Source organism: Pseudonaja textilis, chromosome 2, assembly GCF_049901715.1.
Source record: "Pseudonaja textilis isolate UNSWEBS1 chromosome 2, rPseTex1.2, whole genome shotgun sequence".
NCBI classification, from domain to species: domain Eukaryota; kingdom Metazoa; phylum Chordata; class Lepidosauria; order Squamata; family Elapidae; genus Pseudonaja; species Pseudonaja textilis.
In genome coordinates this window covers 192,969,456-192,988,306 of record NC_141991.1, presented here as the reverse complement: position 1 = coordinate 192,988,306, position 18,851 = coordinate 192,969,456, and the positions used below count along the sequence as shown (strand labels likewise).

The following is an 18,851-nucleotide window of genomic DNA, read 5'->3' as shown; positions in this document are numbered from 1 at the left end:
ACAAAGTTTCCTCTGCTTTCACTTTCCCCCTCCTTTTCCAAACAAAATATAATAAAAATTAATTAAAAAGGAAAAAGGATTTAGAAAAAAAAGCTAAAAGGGAATCTCTAGCCTAAAATATTATAAAGACAAAAAGGAGAAGGGACAAAAAAGAAAAACTAAGGTAGAAAACAAAAGACCAGTCCAGTTCAAAGTAAAAAATCATATATGAAAAGTCCAGCAAAAAAAAAGAAAAAAATTTTTGACTTCCCATTTAAAATCGCCGCTTAATCACTTCTGTCTAAAATTTTACAGATTCTTTCTTTTCCTTAGGATGTCCTTTCAAATCTCAAAGTAAAGAAAAAATTCTCACCAGCCGGCACACTTTCTCTTTCCGTTCTCTCCCGTTTCAGAGCTGTCCCAACTTCAGCAGCTTTAATGGCTGCCTCTTTGCTGCTGGCAAAAAGAGCTTCTCCTGGATCGACCGGGACTTTGCGATATCCCTGGGATTGACAGGATGCGCTCTTTACATTCACCGTCTCTTTGGGATGGTTTAGATCTGTTTGGACCGTCTAGGAGCAAAGATATCGGTGGTGATCTCAGACTTTCAAGATCGCATGCCGTATCGTCGCAACGCCAGCTCCGCCCTCCCCGGTAGCAACACTGATTGACAATCAGTTTCACATGCTGTTGTGCAAATGGAATAGACAACAGGTGGAAAGCATAGGCAGTTAGCAAGACATCCCCAATAAAGGAGTGGTTCTACAGTGATGACCACAGACCACTTCTCAGTTCCTATACTTTCTGGCTGATGGTTTGGTCACTTTTGAATGCTGGCGGTGCTTTCACTCTAGTGGTAGCATGAGACGGAGTCTACAACCCACACAAGTGGCTCAGGTAGTGCAGCTCATCCAGGATGGCACATCAATGCAAGTTGTGGCAAGAAGGTTTGCTGTGTCTGTCAGTGTAGTGCCCAGAGCATGGAGGCACTACCAGGAGACAGGCCAGTACATCAGGAAACATGGAGGAGGCCATAGGAGGGCAACAACCCAGCATCAGGACCGCTACCTCCACCTTTGTGCAAGGAGGGACAGGAGGAGCACTGCCAGAGCCCTGCAAAATGACCTCCAGTGGGCCACAAATGTGCATGTGGCTGCTCAAACAGTCAGAAACAGACTCCATGAGGGTGGTAGGAGGGCCCGATGTCCACAGGTGGGGGTTGTGCTTACAGCCCAACACCATGCAGGATGTTTGGCATTTGCCAGACAACACCAAGATTGGCAAATTCGCCACTGGCACCCTGTGCTTTCACAGATGAAAGCAGATTCACACTGAGCATATGTGACAGACATGACCGGGTCTAGAGACGCCGTGGAGAATGTTCTGCTGCCTGCAACATCCTCCAGCATGACCGGTTTGGCAGTGGGTCAGTAATGGTGTGGGGTGGCATTTCTTTAGGAGCCTCACAGCCCTCCATGTGCTCACCAGAGGTAGCCTGACAGCCATTAGGTACCGAGATGAGATCCTCAGACCCCTTGTGAGACCGTATGCTGGTGCGGTTGACCCTGGGTTCCTCCTAATGCATGACAATGCTAGACCTCATGTGGCTGGAGTGTGTCAGCAGTTCCTGCAAGATGAAGGCATTGATGCTATGGACTGGCCCACCTGTTCCCCAGACCTGAATCCAATTGAGCACATCTGGGACATCATGTCTCGCTCCATCCACCAATGCCACATTGCACCACAGACTATCCAGGAGTTGGGGGATGCTTTAGTCCAGGTGTTGGAGGAGATCCCTCAGGAGACCATCCACCACCTCATCAGGAGCATGCCCAGGCATTGTAGGGAGGTCATACAGGCATGTGGAGGCTGCACACACTACTGAGCCTCATTTTGACTTGTTTTAAGGACATTACATCAAAGTTGGAACAGCCTGTAGTGTTTTTTTCCACTTTAATTTTGAGTGTAACTCCAAATCCAGACCTCCATGGGTTGCTAAATTTGATTTTTATTGATAATTTTTTTGTGTGAATTTGTTGTCAGCACATTCAATTATGTAATGAACAAAGTATTTAATAAGAATATTTCATTTATTCAGATCTAGGATGTCTTATTTTTGTGTTCCCTTTATTTTTTTGAACAGTGTATATACTCTACAGGCCTTTCATATCTGTTCTGGGCATTGCAAGGAGAGCTGTTAGTTTAGGGACAAACTAAACATTTGATCAACATTTACCCAGCATGTTTAGATAATGCATTAAATAATTAAATACTTGAGACAATCAAATTATAGATATTATGTGAGGAATCAAACCTACTAGCACACAATTCACTATAATCTTTAAGCAACTGTTTACCAAGAAAGAATATACAAGGAAAAACAAAATAAAAGTTGAAGCTGCTGGTATGTCATAGTTCAGCAGACTTTGCCAAATAGCTAAATCAAATAGAGACAGCAATATTAACACTGATTAATATTAATGAATCATTTTGAAAAAGCTTTCCTAGATAAGACATAAGTCTCTATTTGCTAAGATATTCATAGAGTTTGAAAGAAATGCATGGCTTAATTAACAGTTAAGCAATTCTGTGTAAATAGCACCACTGTTTACATAGGAAAAATAAATCTTAATGCAAAATGGATCAAGATTTATGCTAAAAGTCATATTTCACTGCTCTCTTCTTTAGTAAAGATATCTTATGATGACGTATTGTCATCATTATTATGAATAAAATGAATCAGTGTTCTGTTCATCCAGCAAATATATAGTTCATACATAAGATTTTATATTTAGCATTTTTTAATGATAATGACTGGAGGAGACTACTTCCTTTTACTTTCACCTCAAATGTAGATACATTTTCTAGTCAATTTGATTCTATTGAATCAAAATGTTTTTAGATCGGATTATTATTTTTAATTTATGTGTCTTCAACTCTATTTCAGTATATTCAAACTCATCAGATACATAAGATCGTAGTCCAATTAATTTATAAATATAATTGTAATAAAATAGTGTACCATCTGAATCTTGGTTACTTCCATTCTTCTTTATCAATGTTAGCTTTATCAAAAAGATTAATTTTGAGATCTCACAATATTTTGAATTATTATGGCTAGTTCCTTGACTTTTAATTGGAAAGTATAAAATGCTTACATTTGTGATCATACTGCTCTTGTGTGCATCAAATAGTTACAAAAAAATCATGAGAGTTAATTAAAAATAAACTTAAAAGCTTTTGGTTTTGGACATAGCTGGCTCCCATCAATAGTTTATATAAAGAGGTAAAATTAAATATAAGCAAATTAATTGCCATTAATATGTTTGTGTCAAATGTATTGGAAAAATGGAAGATCCAGTCAAATCTTAGCAAACAATTTAAAGAAGGAAAAAAGATAATTGTTGTAATGGTTAAAGATGAAGAAGATAAATTATGTAATTCCTCCGAACTGGAAATTTTCAGTTTTAAAATTCTACTAATATCTGTACAGTCAATCTGAAAAAGTTTTTCATGAAAAGATAGAGGTAATTGTTGTAAGATATCTTTTGAAAAGTGCATATGTCTATTAAAGAGAATTATTTGTTTCCGTTGTATCTGTTGACTAGTGTCAAATTTTAGGTAAATCTCCTTAGTGGATATTCTTCTTGTCTCCACTGTGTGCATTAATATAGGATATTATTAGTTAGTTGGATTAGGGTCCTCTATTCATATATGACTTTTAGTTAGTCACTGTTTAAATCAGTATATTTTTCATACAGTTCCTGTTACAATTATATCAACTTGAAAATTGTATTACATTTTTTCTAGAAATGACATTTTGATACTTTATCTAATGCTAAATTGTTGGTGCTATCCAGTGATCCAGACATCAGAATTATTTTATAGAAAATGTGGATGGAAACCAGGATTTATTTTTTGTATCAATTAATAGATGAAAAAAATGAATTATTATTATTTGCTTTAAATAATGGCCAAGGAGACTCACTGGCCATATTTATTATCCTACTGTTGATTTCCCAATTTTGGACCAGAATGGTCATCTTCAAAATATCTAATCTGCTACAAATGATTATTAAAATCTATTTATATAGTCTTTCATCTTACTTTTTACATTACTTTAGGTCAGAAGTGTCAAACTCGCAGCATCAAGGCAGGGTCACGTGGCATATTGGGACTTTTTTCCCCTTCGCTAAACTGGGTGGGGGCAGGGCCAGCATCCGGCCTACAGGTTGCAAGTTTGACACCCCTGCTCTAAGTGGTTTAAATAAAGTACAACCAGGAGATGGGCTCTATTCCATACCTTGGGCCCCAGGCTTGGCACAAAACCAAATTTTCAAGGCCTTATGTTTGGTCAACAGTAACAGTGCCAATCTAATCTTGAGAGGACTATGTACCAAGGGGCTGAGGCCACGGCAGAAAAGGCTCTCCTAGGTCTCACCATCAAGACTCCTCTGCTGACGATGCTTGGAGCGTGGTCCTCCTCACTGATCAAGTAGGAAAGGTACAAACAATTAGAAGAGATGCTCCCATAAGTAGCCTAGTCCCAAGCTATGAAGGGCTTTAAAGGTGATGACTAGCACCTTGAATTGTGTCTTGAAACACAGTGGAAACTAATGAAGCTCAAGAAATAGTGGTGCCCCATACATCGATTAACCAGCACCAGTATCTTCCCATGCTGTAGGATTCTGCACCAGATGAAACTTCCAAATACTCTTCAAGAGCAGCCCCATGTAAACCCATTGCAATAATCCAGTCAGGAGGTCACAAAGTCATGAGAAATGATGAGCACAGCCCTATGATACATAGAATCTTATAATTAATCTTCCTAAAAGAATGATAATGAATCGATTAATTTGAGGTGCAACTTGTAATGGTTGAATGGAATAAAGAATTAGGGATTGTTTTAACATTAATATTAAAAACTTAAATATTAGATGATATTTTATTCAACAACAAAAAATCAACATTTTGTATTTGTTAAACTATGTTTTTATAGAAAGTGCTGGATCTAATCACGAAGATGTCATGAAAGTACTGTTTCTAACAGAATTGAGTAGTGTCCTATCATAGTTCCATTTAGGCAAAGAATTTGGAAAAAGTAATCAAATTCAAGTCACAAATGAATATTTCTAGAAATTCATATTTGTTTGAATTATATTCATATTTCATGGAAAGCAACATAGAAACAAAACAGAATCTCTGGGCATTTCTTTTAACTAAAAGAACCCTACTTGTCACCGGTTTTTTTAAAAAGTGGGTCCAATTACTCAGTGATGCCCAGATTTGATACTAAAAACCTAAATGTATCACTTATCAATCTATCAGTGAAGAATAGCCATAAATGATTATAATAAAATATGACCACCATTCATTTTAATGCTTATTTAGAACATTTATGTAGGTGAACTGTGTTTTGGTGTGGAGTGCAGCCTTCCTTCCTTCCTTCCTTCCTACCCACCTACCTATTTTCTTCACAAATACTTTATCAAACTTATTTGATGTTTCCTATTTTATATTCTATGCTTTAACCTGCTGAATAAATACTATTCAGTATTTAAGTAGAATATCTCCTGGCCTCAGCACCCCAGAATTTTGACTTCACCATCTCTTTCTAGTTTGTCTGGTGGTGGTGGGGGAGCCTTAAAAAGGCAACAGCTTTACTCCATTCATCCTGATTATTTGAGATAAGGTGCTTTCTCACAGTTTTACATTGGATGCTTTTAGCACAACCAAATTTATGACCCTTTTTGTTTTTTATTTACTCCGATATTTGGAAATCATTTACTTGTGCCAAATTTCCCTAAATAGAATTTCAGAAACACAGACATCTTCTCTGCTAGAGTTTCATTTTCCGACATCTGAAAATGACTCACTAGTTCTCTTTTGTTAAAGAAAAAAAAACATTTAAAGCTTTTTCATCTCTAATTATTACAGGCTTTAGAAATACAGATGGTTGCTTGGCAACATATTTAGTAGTTTTCTAACGAAGTCTCTCCTAGAGAGCATCAGATTAATTTGTTCTTGTTTTTTAAGCCAGTGATGGATTTCCAGTCTTTATTTCATCTATTTCTCAAACCAATACCTGGCATCTTACCAAGATAGTTTTGGGGATATTTTCAGTTGCTTCTAGAGTTGAGATTTATTTATTTTTTTAAAAAAAAATATCTAATTTCCTTATTTTTTCCTTATTTTGTTTCTTCCTTTCAGTCTTTATAAATGTTGGTAAGACCTGCTCACAGCTGACTTCAGTATTTTTTTTTAATTAATTGTAATGAAATATTTGGGACACAGAAGAGGACCACATCCAGTAATTCCCCCAGTTCTCCTGGGTCTTAAATTCAGCATATTGTGCTTTTCTCTTAAGTACAGGAGAGAGAAATCAGCCTCAAAGTATTCCTGTATAATACTTGTGGGATAACTTCTACATTCTGCTTCAGGTTGTTTTGTTGTGTTCTGAACTGAAGGTATCCTATGTTGCTGATTTCATTTCTGCTGCTAACCTGATTAATGGACACTATCCTAGGCACCTTCCTTCAAAGAGAAGATCAAAGTTGGACTTTTTGAGCTCATCAAACAACATCTTGTCTATGTTCCTGTCTAGATGCCTTTCTGAGGAAACATGTTGGAAGAATGGTTTTACCTTGAAATATCTAGCTATGTACATACCCATCAAACACATTGGGAGCAGGCAATACCTGAAAAAAATGAACAGAATGGCTGTTAATCCTTGTTCTAAGTTTCAGTCTTACCTACCTTTCTTTCTATTTATTACAGCTTTCCCTTCCCCCACCTCTAGACTGGAATGCTGATCAAAGGATTTGTCTCTGAAGTTTTCTCCTACCACATTCCCAATGATAAACAAGCTCCTGATATTAATATATTAGTAATGTTTTCCTTAGAGTCTGACTTGCCTGAAAACCCAAGAAGCCATCATAAATACAGAACTTGAAAGGCGAGTGTTATTGAAACGAATGAAGTGAACCATGGTATAGAAGAAAGGAGAGAATATCAAAATGTGGCATTTTCACAGTGTATTGAATGAACTCAGCAATGCTGAAATTGCTGGACCAGCAAAAACCTGGTTTATTATAAAATTCTGAATACTCAAATTGAGCCAAGCCATCCCAAAGGCAACAACTGAGCAGAGAGTAAGGAACTAAAGATCACCAGTCTATGTCCTTCTTTAAAGGCATTTGGTCAATGTGGAGACATGATGTATTCATAATAAAATGAAGCCTGGAGGTTGTTGTGTTTAGGTATATCTAGGCATATTGCAGTTAAAGTAGATTAAACATTACTTATGGCTTCTAATTCTATTCAATGTATAGAAATAGATGCGCTTCTTCCTGTTATTTAAAAATTACAGCATATAACAGTGAAGCTTAATTCAAAACATTTTCCAGAATAGAAAGATTCCAGTTTGGCGAAACATAATGAAACAAAGTTCCTCAATATTATCAAATGAGGAAGTCTACTACAAAATGCTGTTTTTCTTGATGATCTGAACTTTTCTTAAATGCCTGAGAGAACTTCAAGGAATGAGGAAAATGAGCACATTTTGCTAATATTGAATTCACAACTATTATTCAAAGCTGTCCCCAAAGTGCTTTTTTTCATGAAGCAACTGGACTTTCTTGTTTTTCTTTGAAGACGTTTCACTTCTCATCCAAGAAGCTTCTTCAGCTCTGACTTTTGCCTCTTGAAAAAGCACCTTTGGAATAACCATGACCTGGATGACTGAGAATCTCCACAGACATTGTTCAAAGCTGTTTTCATAACCCATATTCAAGGTCACTGAAAGCCAGTTTGGTGTAGTGCTTAAGAAACTGGGAGATCGTGGCTTCTAGCCTGTCCTGGGCAGAAAGCCAGCTGGGTGACTTTGTTGCCAGTCACATTTTCTTAACCTTAGCAAAGAGGCAATGGCAAGCCACCTCTGAAAAACCTTGCCAAGAAAACTACAGGGACTTCATTCAGGGAGTCTCTGAGAATCAGACATGATTGAACAGTAGGGAAAAATATGTATCACGGTTATTTGGCAGACTTAGCAGGGTGTCTTTGTATCTTTAGATATTTCAAAAGCAAAATGCTTCATTAATTATATTTTGCAGTACAGAGTTGGAGTACATGCATTCTTTAAACAGCAAATGTTTCCCAAGATCATGTATTTTGGAGAATTTGGCTTTCTCAGCCTTCAACTGCAAACATGTTCTTCAAAAGCAAAAAAAAAAGCTTTTACAGAATTTCCCTTCTAATCAGTAATGTATCCTTTGTTAAGACTGGAAATCTATTTTGGCTTCCTTTGACTCAGAAAAAGTTCCCAAAAGAACTTTGCCCCTTTGTATTTTGGATTAACAATTCTGTGCCTATTTAAGGAAATGAAACTCTTTGTTCCCTTAATATCATGACTGAGATGCCTTCGATGTACATTTCTCTTATCTGTTTTTTTCCCTTTGAACGGGATCGACTTATTTCATTTTCTATTGGTGTATCCAACCATTTAATAACCAATTAGTCTCAAGCATTTGAATTATCTATTTCATTTCTTTTTCCCTAATAAAATTAAGAAAAGCTTGGCAATGCCTGAAAATGTACTCAGACACATATTTATTTATATCAAGAATGTGCAAAGCTCTATTTTAGAGAGAAGAAAGAATTCCCAAAGAATTTCCAAAACTTGTTGTTTTCTCTCACAGTTCACAAGGATCTAATCTGGGGGTATTTGATAGTTTTCCAGAATTACATGTCCTTGGAATGAGCACAGTTTGTAAAGAATTATCTGTCTCTCTCCTTCTTCGCCTTCCTGCTGCTCTCTCTTTGCCACACCATATGAACATGTTTCCAGAAATTCCTTGTATTATATTATCTATGTGATTGAAATCAGAGCAACATTTTCTTTTTAAAAAGGGACAGAGTTGCAATGCTTGTAGAAGACAATCCAGGCAAACAAATGGCCGATTGAACTATGAAGGGGCAAAATGTTCCTTACGTTACCTGCTCGTGAATGGCAATTTGTGAACTCGCAGGCACGGCAATGCATTGGATGACTTTTGGCCTTAATATACTTCACTGAGTTGTAGTAGGAATAAAATTGAGAGCCTCACTTAAACCACCTTTAGGTCCTGTGTGGGGAAAAAGGGGAGTACTAAATAAAACAAAGTGAATAAATGAAGTGAATAATGTGAAAATATTGTCCTACATTACATACGCAATTAAATAAAGACGCAATGGGACTGCATCTTTCCTGTGATCTCAGGATTCTTATATTCCAAGGATAATTTAAGTCCTTACATTTGTAAAAATAGAATCTTCAACTTACTTATCTAGGATAAAGTTAGTCAGGTTTTTGAAGGCTGTCTATTGGTTCACTATTTATTTAAATGTGAATTTTATCTAATAGCAATTACCTCTGGATAATTATGGTTAGTTAGGGTTATACCAATGTCCTGGTTAGTCTGTTGTCTACAAGGTAAGGAAAGGTTTACCTAATCTTGTTACAATTATTTTTTTTCAACCTCTGAAAGATCTATATGAGCCTCTTTCTCCAGGCTGGTATCCTTCATTAGCACTGGACTACAATTCACATCAATTCCCATTATACTGTAAGCTACCCTGGCTGAGAATGATGGAATACATCTGGAGATAGTTTGTTTCTGAAAAATAGTTTTTCTTTTATTGTTTCTGAGAAACAATTGGAAATAAAATATGAAATTCAAAGTTGAATGCTTACGGGGGGGGGGGGAATCTATACTATTTATACTAATTGTGATTCAAGACTTGCAGCAATACCTAAAGGATTTCTTCAGTATCCAGAAATGTTGAATTTTTCAGACTTGAACACCCTAATTTTTTAAAAAAGCAGCCAGTTTGGAACTGCCTATATTCTTAGATGCTATCTTAATAATTCTTAGCTCCTTATTAAGGCCTTGAATTATTAAATTTCCACCAGTCTTAGTCTGGAAATCTAACTGTAGATTACCCACACATAAAAAATAACAATTAAAGTTACCTAATCTTGTTTCATCTGTTCCTTTCCAATGCCTGTTCAGTCTTTGAAGGATGTACACTACATGAGTGTCTTTCCCAAGGCTTGTGCCCTTTATTAACATTGAGCTACAGTTCGCACCAACGCTCATCTTTAGCTGCTCTGGCTGAGGATGATGGAATGTATCTCAAGAGTGTGAGGCCAGATATGAAAGGCTACTTTCTAATCTCATTCTTTCTTCTTTCAATCTCCTTCTCCTGGTATCTCATTTCTGATCTTTTCTACCTTCCTTTTGCTTGGTCTTCTGACATCGTCCGAGGTGGTTAGGATATATCAGGTCACACCTCAGCCTGTCAGGACACAGTGCCTCCTTTTCTCCAACCCATCACTTCATTTCAACTTCAAAGAGGTTGCTGACTGGCTGGCCTTGTTAGGAATAAATAATGACAATGAACCGTGTTGCCTATTCTTTCCCTTTTAAGTTTTGGAAAGCAGTAGAGGGCATTCTCTTAAAGTCTTTACCAAACATGGCACTTCTCTTTTGTCATAGAATTAGCAAATACATCCTTCCATCCTAGAATGCTGACATTCTGATAACTTCTTTACCATAATACTCATGTCTCAGAATTTCTACAATAATTCCTATATCATCTACCTCACGTCCATTATAATGTAATTGTGTGTGTACGTGTGTCTATCTGTATGTAGAAAGAGAGAAGCAGAAAATATAGAATTTAGGAAAAACCACATTCTTTGCATGGTTTAATATCACTGGGCCAGGTGTGGACTGCAAAATTTTTAGCAATGGGTTCTCTGCCCCGTTGCAGGGTGGGTGTGGCCATGGTGGGCATGGCCATGGTGGGTGTGACCTAGTCGGCTTCCTGCACCATGGCGGGGCAGGGCATTCTTGCCCTCCCTGGGCTCTGGAGACTCTCTGGAAACCTTAAAATCAACCCATTTCTGGCCTTCCCGAACTTCCAGGAGGCCCATTTTTCACCCTCCCCGAGCCTTAGCACGCACCCTGCACTTACCTGCATACCAAAGCATGCCGCCTTGGGACTCCTGGGAGGGGAGGGGTGGGTGAGCCAGGAGTGGGATTTGGGGGTTCTCCAAACTGTGCAGAATCTTAGCCGGAGGAACTCCCGAACCCCTGCAAACTCCCAGCAGCCCACCCCTGCTGAGGAGTCATCTCTACCCAATGGGGCAAACCTGCCCCACTCACGTCAGTGGAAGAGGCCTGCTAAGGAATTGAAGAAGGCAACAGGAAAATAGCTTTTTCTGCTGTGGCCTCATTCTCCTGAAACATTCTACCACCAGAGGTGAGACCTTTTGACCTTCTGGAAGGATATTAAATCTAGCTTTGCTGGCTGGCCTGGGGCCTGAAAGGATCCCTCACCACTGGAGAGGGCTGGCTCATCTCCCATCCCATCCATCTCTTAATTCTCTTGTTTTATTAGGTTTTAGTACAGTTTTTAATAAATATTGTACTCTGTGTAATTTGTAATGTTTTAATATTTAATTTTTTTAAAACTTGTTTTATAACTTGTAAGCCACCCAGGTGATTACCTTGTAGTAGAGAGGAGTGGCATAAAAAATTAGTAAATAAACAAACAAAGAAAACAAAATCCACAATTTTACCATTTTGTGTGCGCGCACATAGCCTCTCACTGTCTTTCTGTGATGGCCTGTTTCACTATTTATGTCAAGGGGAGCGGGGGAGAGTCTGCTGCTGAAGGAATCATTGGATCCTCTCTGCCTCCCCTTTGGAGAAACAACAGAGTGCAGACTGCTGGATATCTGTGAGCCATGCAAAAAGTAGGCGGTAACTGGGGACTGATTTTATTTGCTGTTTGGCTGTTGACTATTGAATAGCTCAGAAAAAAATAATGCTTGACTCAATAATAATGGGCAATTTATCCATGTTAAATTAGTGTTCCACATCTATGCTGTGACATAATAATAGTTAAAGCCCATCAAGACCATTCATGGAGGGAGCTCTAAAAAAATCAAGATGACATCCAGAACTGTGGAATTGAAGCCACACCCTAGTGCTTGGGTGTCCAATCTTGGCAACTTTAGATCTGTGGACTTAAATTCCCAGAATTTCCAGTCAGTCATGCTGACTGATGAATTCTGGGAGTCACAAGTATTAAAGTCCACAAGTATTAAAGTTGCTAGTTATAGACCCAATGCTGACTTCTTATATCCTCACAGGGGCTAATTCTAATTGCTTTCTATTGGCTGATCTTGGGGTATGTGGTAAGAACATCAGAATGGATGAGCCCAATCACAGATTGGACACCAATTTGTCAGCTGCCTGATACTAAAAGGAGACATTTTCTGGAAGGGACTCACAAGATTCTTCCTGCCCTCCTGGGTACAGGCCTTTTGTAGTAGCAAAGTGAACTAAACCCAACAAAAAATGACTGATTAAAGTGTAGAGTGGCACTTAAAAGTTAAGAAAAACCAACCGTCCTTAGCCCATCAAAAACCAAATTGGCCATAATTTGACTAATTTCAGGAAATAATGCTAAAGTGCTGGCTACAGCTGGAACCAAAACTACTATTTATTTATTATTTAATTTATTAAATTTATTGGCCGCCCATGTTATCACAGAGATAATCCTGGGTGAATTTGTATTATAAAGAGGTATTGACCTTTAACTTCAGAGAAGCTTGAGGGGCAGACTTCATTTCTACCATCTTCCTGTACTTTCTTCACATTGCACCCAAGGTCAATAAATACTATCTTTATTGCCTTGGTTCACTGGAGTCAATGCCCAGCAAACAGGAGGCATATAAGGGCCGTGGAAATATTTTAATAATGAGTTGAATGAAAAGGCTTAATCCTATCCAATTTTTTTGGATACAGCTTCTTCTGTTATAGGGCTGGAACACTGCCCTCATTTCTTGGTCTGTAAAATGCCACACAACTTGAGCGAAACTAGTACTGTTAGATGTTACCTAGTTTGGGTAATGAGAGATCTTCAAGAAAATAAGCAAGCTCAAAGAACGCCAAGTACCATTTCAGAATCATTTCAACCCTGAGCTACAAATATCTTCCTTTATTGGAATTCAGAATATAGACTTCGATGACTATGTCAATGAGGATTCTCAGTTGTTTGGGTAGAGTTGTCTGAAAATTGACTCAAGACTTCTTTTAGACTTTTCTTGTTCGTTTGAAATGAAAAAGCCACTTGGATAAGCAGTGAAACCTTTTGAACCAAGAAGAAAAGAAGTTCCGATGCCACAACTCAACTTCTAGACACTTTGATGAATGGAAGCACACCTTTTATTCTAGGCTACTCTTGGCCCGCAATCCTTTTAGCAAAGAATGCAACTCTGTAAACTTTTCAATAATAATAATAATAATAATAATAAAAATAAAAATAAAAATAATAATAATATTTTTATTAGTCACAGACCAGCATTGTTTTTCTATAGCAAAAATGCATTGTAACAAATCCTTCCATTAAACCGAAGCTCAGTTGCTTTTTAAAAATCATCTCCCTCCTCCCCCCACTAATTTTCCATCCCTTTCCTTCCCGGCCAACCCACCCTCATTAGTTTAACTTGAGTTAATTAAGAATAGTAACTGAACTTCAGTCTCTTATGTGTTAAAGCAGAACAATCCCAGAAACAGAAAGACGCAGACACAGCTATGTGGTCTTATTGTCTCAAGGAGACAGAAAACCAGCAGGGCTTCCTTTATCAAGGCCACCATCTTTTCATTACTTAATCTGATGAGTTTAAAAATGTCCTGCAAATATATCATCTAGGAAAACAATCTTTCCATGTTTCCTTTCCCGACCCCAGCTCCCTTGCCCAGTTTCATGGCTGGTCAGAATGAGTGAATTGGACTGACATGGAGGTGATGGAAAGAGAGAAATGGTCTGAATGTCAAAATGACAATGTATATTACATGGTTAACAGAATAAATGGTATGTGGGTATTTTCATCCTCTATGTCATAAATAAGGTTTTTGTTTTTTGTGGGGGAGTTTTTTTTTTGCCATCTAAATGTATTTTAGTTTCTTTCCACTTAGTGCTTGCTTAAATGATCATTTTCAAGGATCAGTCTTGGTAAACTGAGCTCAGATAGGACTCTTGATAATCACTTGTGTGTCTGTAGGCATAGGAGTGGGTGTCTATATATCTATATCTATATCTATATCTATATATGTCATGAATGTTATTTTGTCGTGTTGACTGTAGACTCCGGGACACAGTGTGCTGGTCTGCTATTAATGAGGACGTGCATCAGATATACAGACTAACTTTGAAGTAGAAAGGTAAAACTTATTTACTATGGTTTTGTCTCTCTCTCTCTCTCTCTCTCTCTCTCTGTGTATTGTTTTGGGATATGAGAAAAAGTGATAATCATATTCTTTTTTCAATTTTTTTTAGCAATCTCAAAAGAGCTCTTTATTGTCTATGGGAAAGTTTTAAGAATGTCTTTTTGCTGCAAAGAGTAATGCTAAGAAATTGCGGGGTGTCATTTTATAATCAAAATCCACTTAAGTTATATTGAGTATGTGATTGATAGTGAAAAAAGCTTGTTCAGCTTCGCCTCTTTAATAGAAAGTACAGAGGGCCAAAATACAGAGGGCCAGCAAGAGATATTCTATGCTTGACACAAGGAAGAAGACAACAGTCCTTAGCGTATAAAAGAGGCAGCAAATTCTTATAAAGAATCTTTCTCTTGAAACGTAATGAAACTAGGATTTTCTGCTTGTTGCTTTTCCAAATCTGTAATGACTAAATTGAAAATAATGGGATTTGTGTGCGTGTGTGATGAAATCCTAACACATAGAAATCATTATTAAACCAGATGAAGAAATTGATGAACATCTTTATTTAAAAGAAACATGTTAGACATAGTTAGAAAACTCTTGATTATACTTTTTTTAAAGTTGTAGGCATTTTACATAAGATGATGCTGCAGTTACCCTTTAAGTAGTTTGTTTCTTTGTTTCATTTTTAGTTTTCACAGACTGGTGCTTTGATTTAAGAAAACATTAGATTCAGGCATGCACCTCAGTCTGAAGAATGCTAATTATTTGTTGAATAAAATAGAAACATATAGAATATACCCCAGTAAAAACAGCAGGACTTATTTTGAGATAAACATGTGGTAATTGTTCTATTAATAGAAATAAATAGATTGAAATAGAATAGTTTTCAATGTGTGAACTATTGTGCCAATATTAAAAAATATATAAAGCAGTCTGATACATTTCTAACTCTATGCTACTATACTATTTAGAAATAAGTATTGATAAGTAAAACTAATAAAATTGGTCATTTGCTAAAATAATGGGAAGTTTATTATATTAATTCTAACTACTGGAATGCTTATCCTTAAGATTCTTCAAATTCCACCACGATACAAGGGCAATTGCTTCCCATTAATCAAGATATAAATATTATTCAAAAGCTGTAAAACTGGCGATTTGTTAGTGTTAGGTGAAAAATAACATTTACGTGCCTGTCCTAACAGATTAATGACATCTAATTAATGAATGAACCTCACAAGGCATAATACAGTTGTATTTAGCTACTTTAACGCATTAAGTAAAACATTAAGAATATCCTTTGAATATTGCAGGCACTAAAATATATAATACTTTGCGGTTTCAAAGGAAAAAAAGAGTACCATACATTTTGATAACTTTTAATTCCATATCAAAATATTTAATAGTGCAATTCTATATGCATTTTCAGAAATAAGTGTCACTGAATTATTCCCAAATAACTTTATGTCCAACTGCAGCATGCATATGTGTGTTTATTGTCATTTGCCTGTGATTATTACCATTTGAATTTTAAGTAAGACAAACAACATTTACCTATTTTCCTTCCATAATTTCAGTATTTTACATTTCCATTTTGACCAAATATAAAACAGAATACATGCTTAGATTTTGCTCATGGATGCCCTTATACGATTTTATCTAAAATGAAAGATTATATGCTTCCTTTTTACCCTCAGAGGGCTACATTATGTTATCCCAAATTAATCTTCCTGTCCACTTTCAATTAGTATGATTACTGTAAATATTTTCTTAATGTCGGCAGTACAGAAACTTCTGGTTTTAAACCATACACTATTTTTTGCGTCTCCTGCATGTAGTTTCATAACATACATATCCCATGCTAAATATACACAGCAATCTGCAATACTGGAATCAAGCCATCAGTTGAATCTTATACTGTAGTGTTTCCACTTTTAAAGGCTTGCTGCCATTTCATACTTTTTGAATAGTTTTGGATTTTAAATCAGTTTGAAATACACACCACCGAATTTAACGAACATTTCAACGGTTTATTGATATTTGTTGTAGGTATTTTGTTTAAGCAATTTGCCGAAAGGCAAAAAAAATAGTAAAAAAATGTACTATTTTAACCTTTTCACCAGCAATTATTCAAGTGATTGATCTTTCTAATAGACTTGGCTAAAAATAAAGAGGCTCTAAGTTCTACTGCAAGGGTCATGCAGGCAGATTTTGTGGATCCTCCACTCATAAATCTATGTTTAGCATTGTTGGTACCCATAGTTCATTCATGGCATAAACCTAGTATTTTATTTTACTCAGAAATAAATCCTTCTTAGTCCAATGAGTTTGCATTTCCAGTTTGGATTTCCATTGCCTAAATTATATAATTTCAGAGTTACCTATGAATATACATCTTCATTTTTATAGGCAGCTGTAGTAGGTCTTCTAGTATTAGTAAATACCCAAGTATCTTTTAAATCAAAACCCATTTGCCCAGAAGTATTTGGGACAGTCTTATTCCAAAGGTGATTACTGACCCAGGTCAGTGAGTGTCTCTGGAAATGTCATAGATTGAATCAGGATTTTCTGAATGCAAAATCAATGGTTGTCCCAAGACTGTTGGATTCAGGCGTGTACATTGATATAGGATTGTTATTCACATATCCAGTCTCTCTCTGGTCAGGAATGGTCAGCTTCTACTTGAATCCACCCAGTAAAAGACTGGTTCTTTTATCCAAATGTTCTTCATATTAGAAGATTTGAACTAACACTCTGCTAAAATTTGTCCTCATTGCCCACGTCTTGGCTACCTTCTGTGTGATGTCCTTTCATGTGCTTGAAAAAAGAGCTACTGTTGCATATCCTCCCCCCTTCAATCTTCTCTTTTCAAGGTCTAATATTCCCAGTTCCATAAGTTTCTCTTCAACAACGTCTATTCTCAGATCATCCTCATTCCCTCTCCCTGAATCTCTTAAAGTTGGGATCATTCTTAAACTATGATGCTGCACTATGGACATGATAATCAAGATGAGCTATGACCAATGCAGAATAAAGTACAATTATTACATGTTTAACTATATCATCCTTACCTGAATTAGAGAATAGGGATTCCAGTTTTAGTAGGCTTCTATTATCCTTTGGCCAGGGTGTCTATTGCTTCCACTGTGCTATTCTAGAAAGACTACAATTTATAAAATAAGCGTTTTATAGATGAGAAATCATAGGCAAACACAAATGGCTAATATATCACAAGATACTAGAATTTTGTCAAGGAAAATGTAAAATAAAATCAAGAGAAGAACTGGTAGCAGAGAGGTATGATTGCCAATGGTTCAATAATGGATAATTACTAGAAATATTTAAAGTAGACAAAAAATGTGGTTCTGAGTTTGAAATAGAATTGTGTACAAAAGATGTAATTGCTAAAATGTATAAACTAATTGAAATTTGAAACAAAAGAAGAACAAGTGAAAGAAATGATAAAGTAGACTAAAATGTTGGTTATGATAAACTGATGGAATAATATAAAAATATTTATTTACTTATTTATTTGTCAAGCAATTATAAGATAACTGTTTAAGTATAAACATAGTTATGAGTACATGAAATGGATACAGATAAGAAAAATAAAAAGAAACAATAGGACAGGGACGGTAGGCACGTTGGTGCGCTTATGCACGCCCCCTACAGACTTCTTAGGAAAGGGGTGAGGTCAATAGTAGACAGTCTAAGATTAAAGTTTTTGGGGTTTGGGGAAGAAACCACAGAGTCAGGTAGAGTATTCCAGACATTGACCACTCTGTTGCTGAAGTTGTATTTCCTGCAATCAAGTTTGGTGCGGTTTACCTTGAGTTTGTATCTATTGTGTGCTCTTGTATTCTTATGGTTGAAGCTGAAGTATTCATTGACAGGTAGGACATTGCAATATATAATTTTATGTACTATACTTAGATCGGACCGAAGGTGGAGTAGTTCTAGATTTTCTAGATCTAGAATTTCAAGTCTGGTGGCATAAGGTATTCTGCAACAAGTAGAGGAGTGGAGAACTCTTTTTGTGAAATATTTCTGGACTTTCTCAACTGTATTAATATCAGATATGAAATGAGGGTTCCAGACTGATGAGCTGTATTCAAGTATTGGTCTAGCAAATGTTTTGCATGCTCTAGTTAGTTGTGTGATATTACCAGAGAAAAAGCTATGCAGGATTAGGTTAACAACTCTTAATGCCTTTTTGGCTATGTAGTTACAGTGGGCTCTAGCACTTAGATCATTAAAGATGAGTATTCCAAGGTCCTTGACAGAGTTTGGATCATCAACAAGGTCTTGACTATTCAGCTTGTATTTTATTTTCTGATATTTTTTTTTGCCAATATTTAAGACAGAGCATTTATTTGTTGGGATTTGATGTTGCCATTTCATTTCTTCTTCTTGTGTATTAGTTTTATCTTTCTTTGAAAAAGATTTACTAAAATATATGTATAAAAAAAGATTTACAGAATTTGCATAGACTCAAGGTTGCTAAACAATCTACATAAAAGATAAACCACCGATAGCAGTAACCATAGATGAAACACCCACAATAAATCATGACAAATATAAACAGTTTCAATA

The 18,851-nt window shown here is 36.4% G+C and overlaps 1 protein-coding gene across 3 annotated transcripts in view; it reads left to right on the top strand.

Annotated features, from left to right (window-relative positions):
• ALDH1A1 (aldehyde dehydrogenase 1 family member A1) overlaps positions 1-18,851 on the top strand; it is a 79,526-nt gene that overhangs the window by 11,354 nt on the left and 49,321 nt on the right. Inside the window, exon 1 of one of the 3 annotated variants that reach the window (XM_087926731.1) lies at positions 13,872-13,905. The exons of 1 other annotated variant lie outside the window; for it this stretch is intronic. In XM_087926731.1, the coding sequence (XP_087782857.1) occupies positions 13,887-13,905 (19 nt within the window). In that variant the 5' untranslated portion in view covers positions 13,872-13,886. Of the gene's footprint in view, positions 1-13,871; positions 13,906-14,183; positions 14,256-18,851 lie in introns of those variants that run through there. One more of the 3 variants, XM_026703805.2, reaches the window with a different exon arrangement.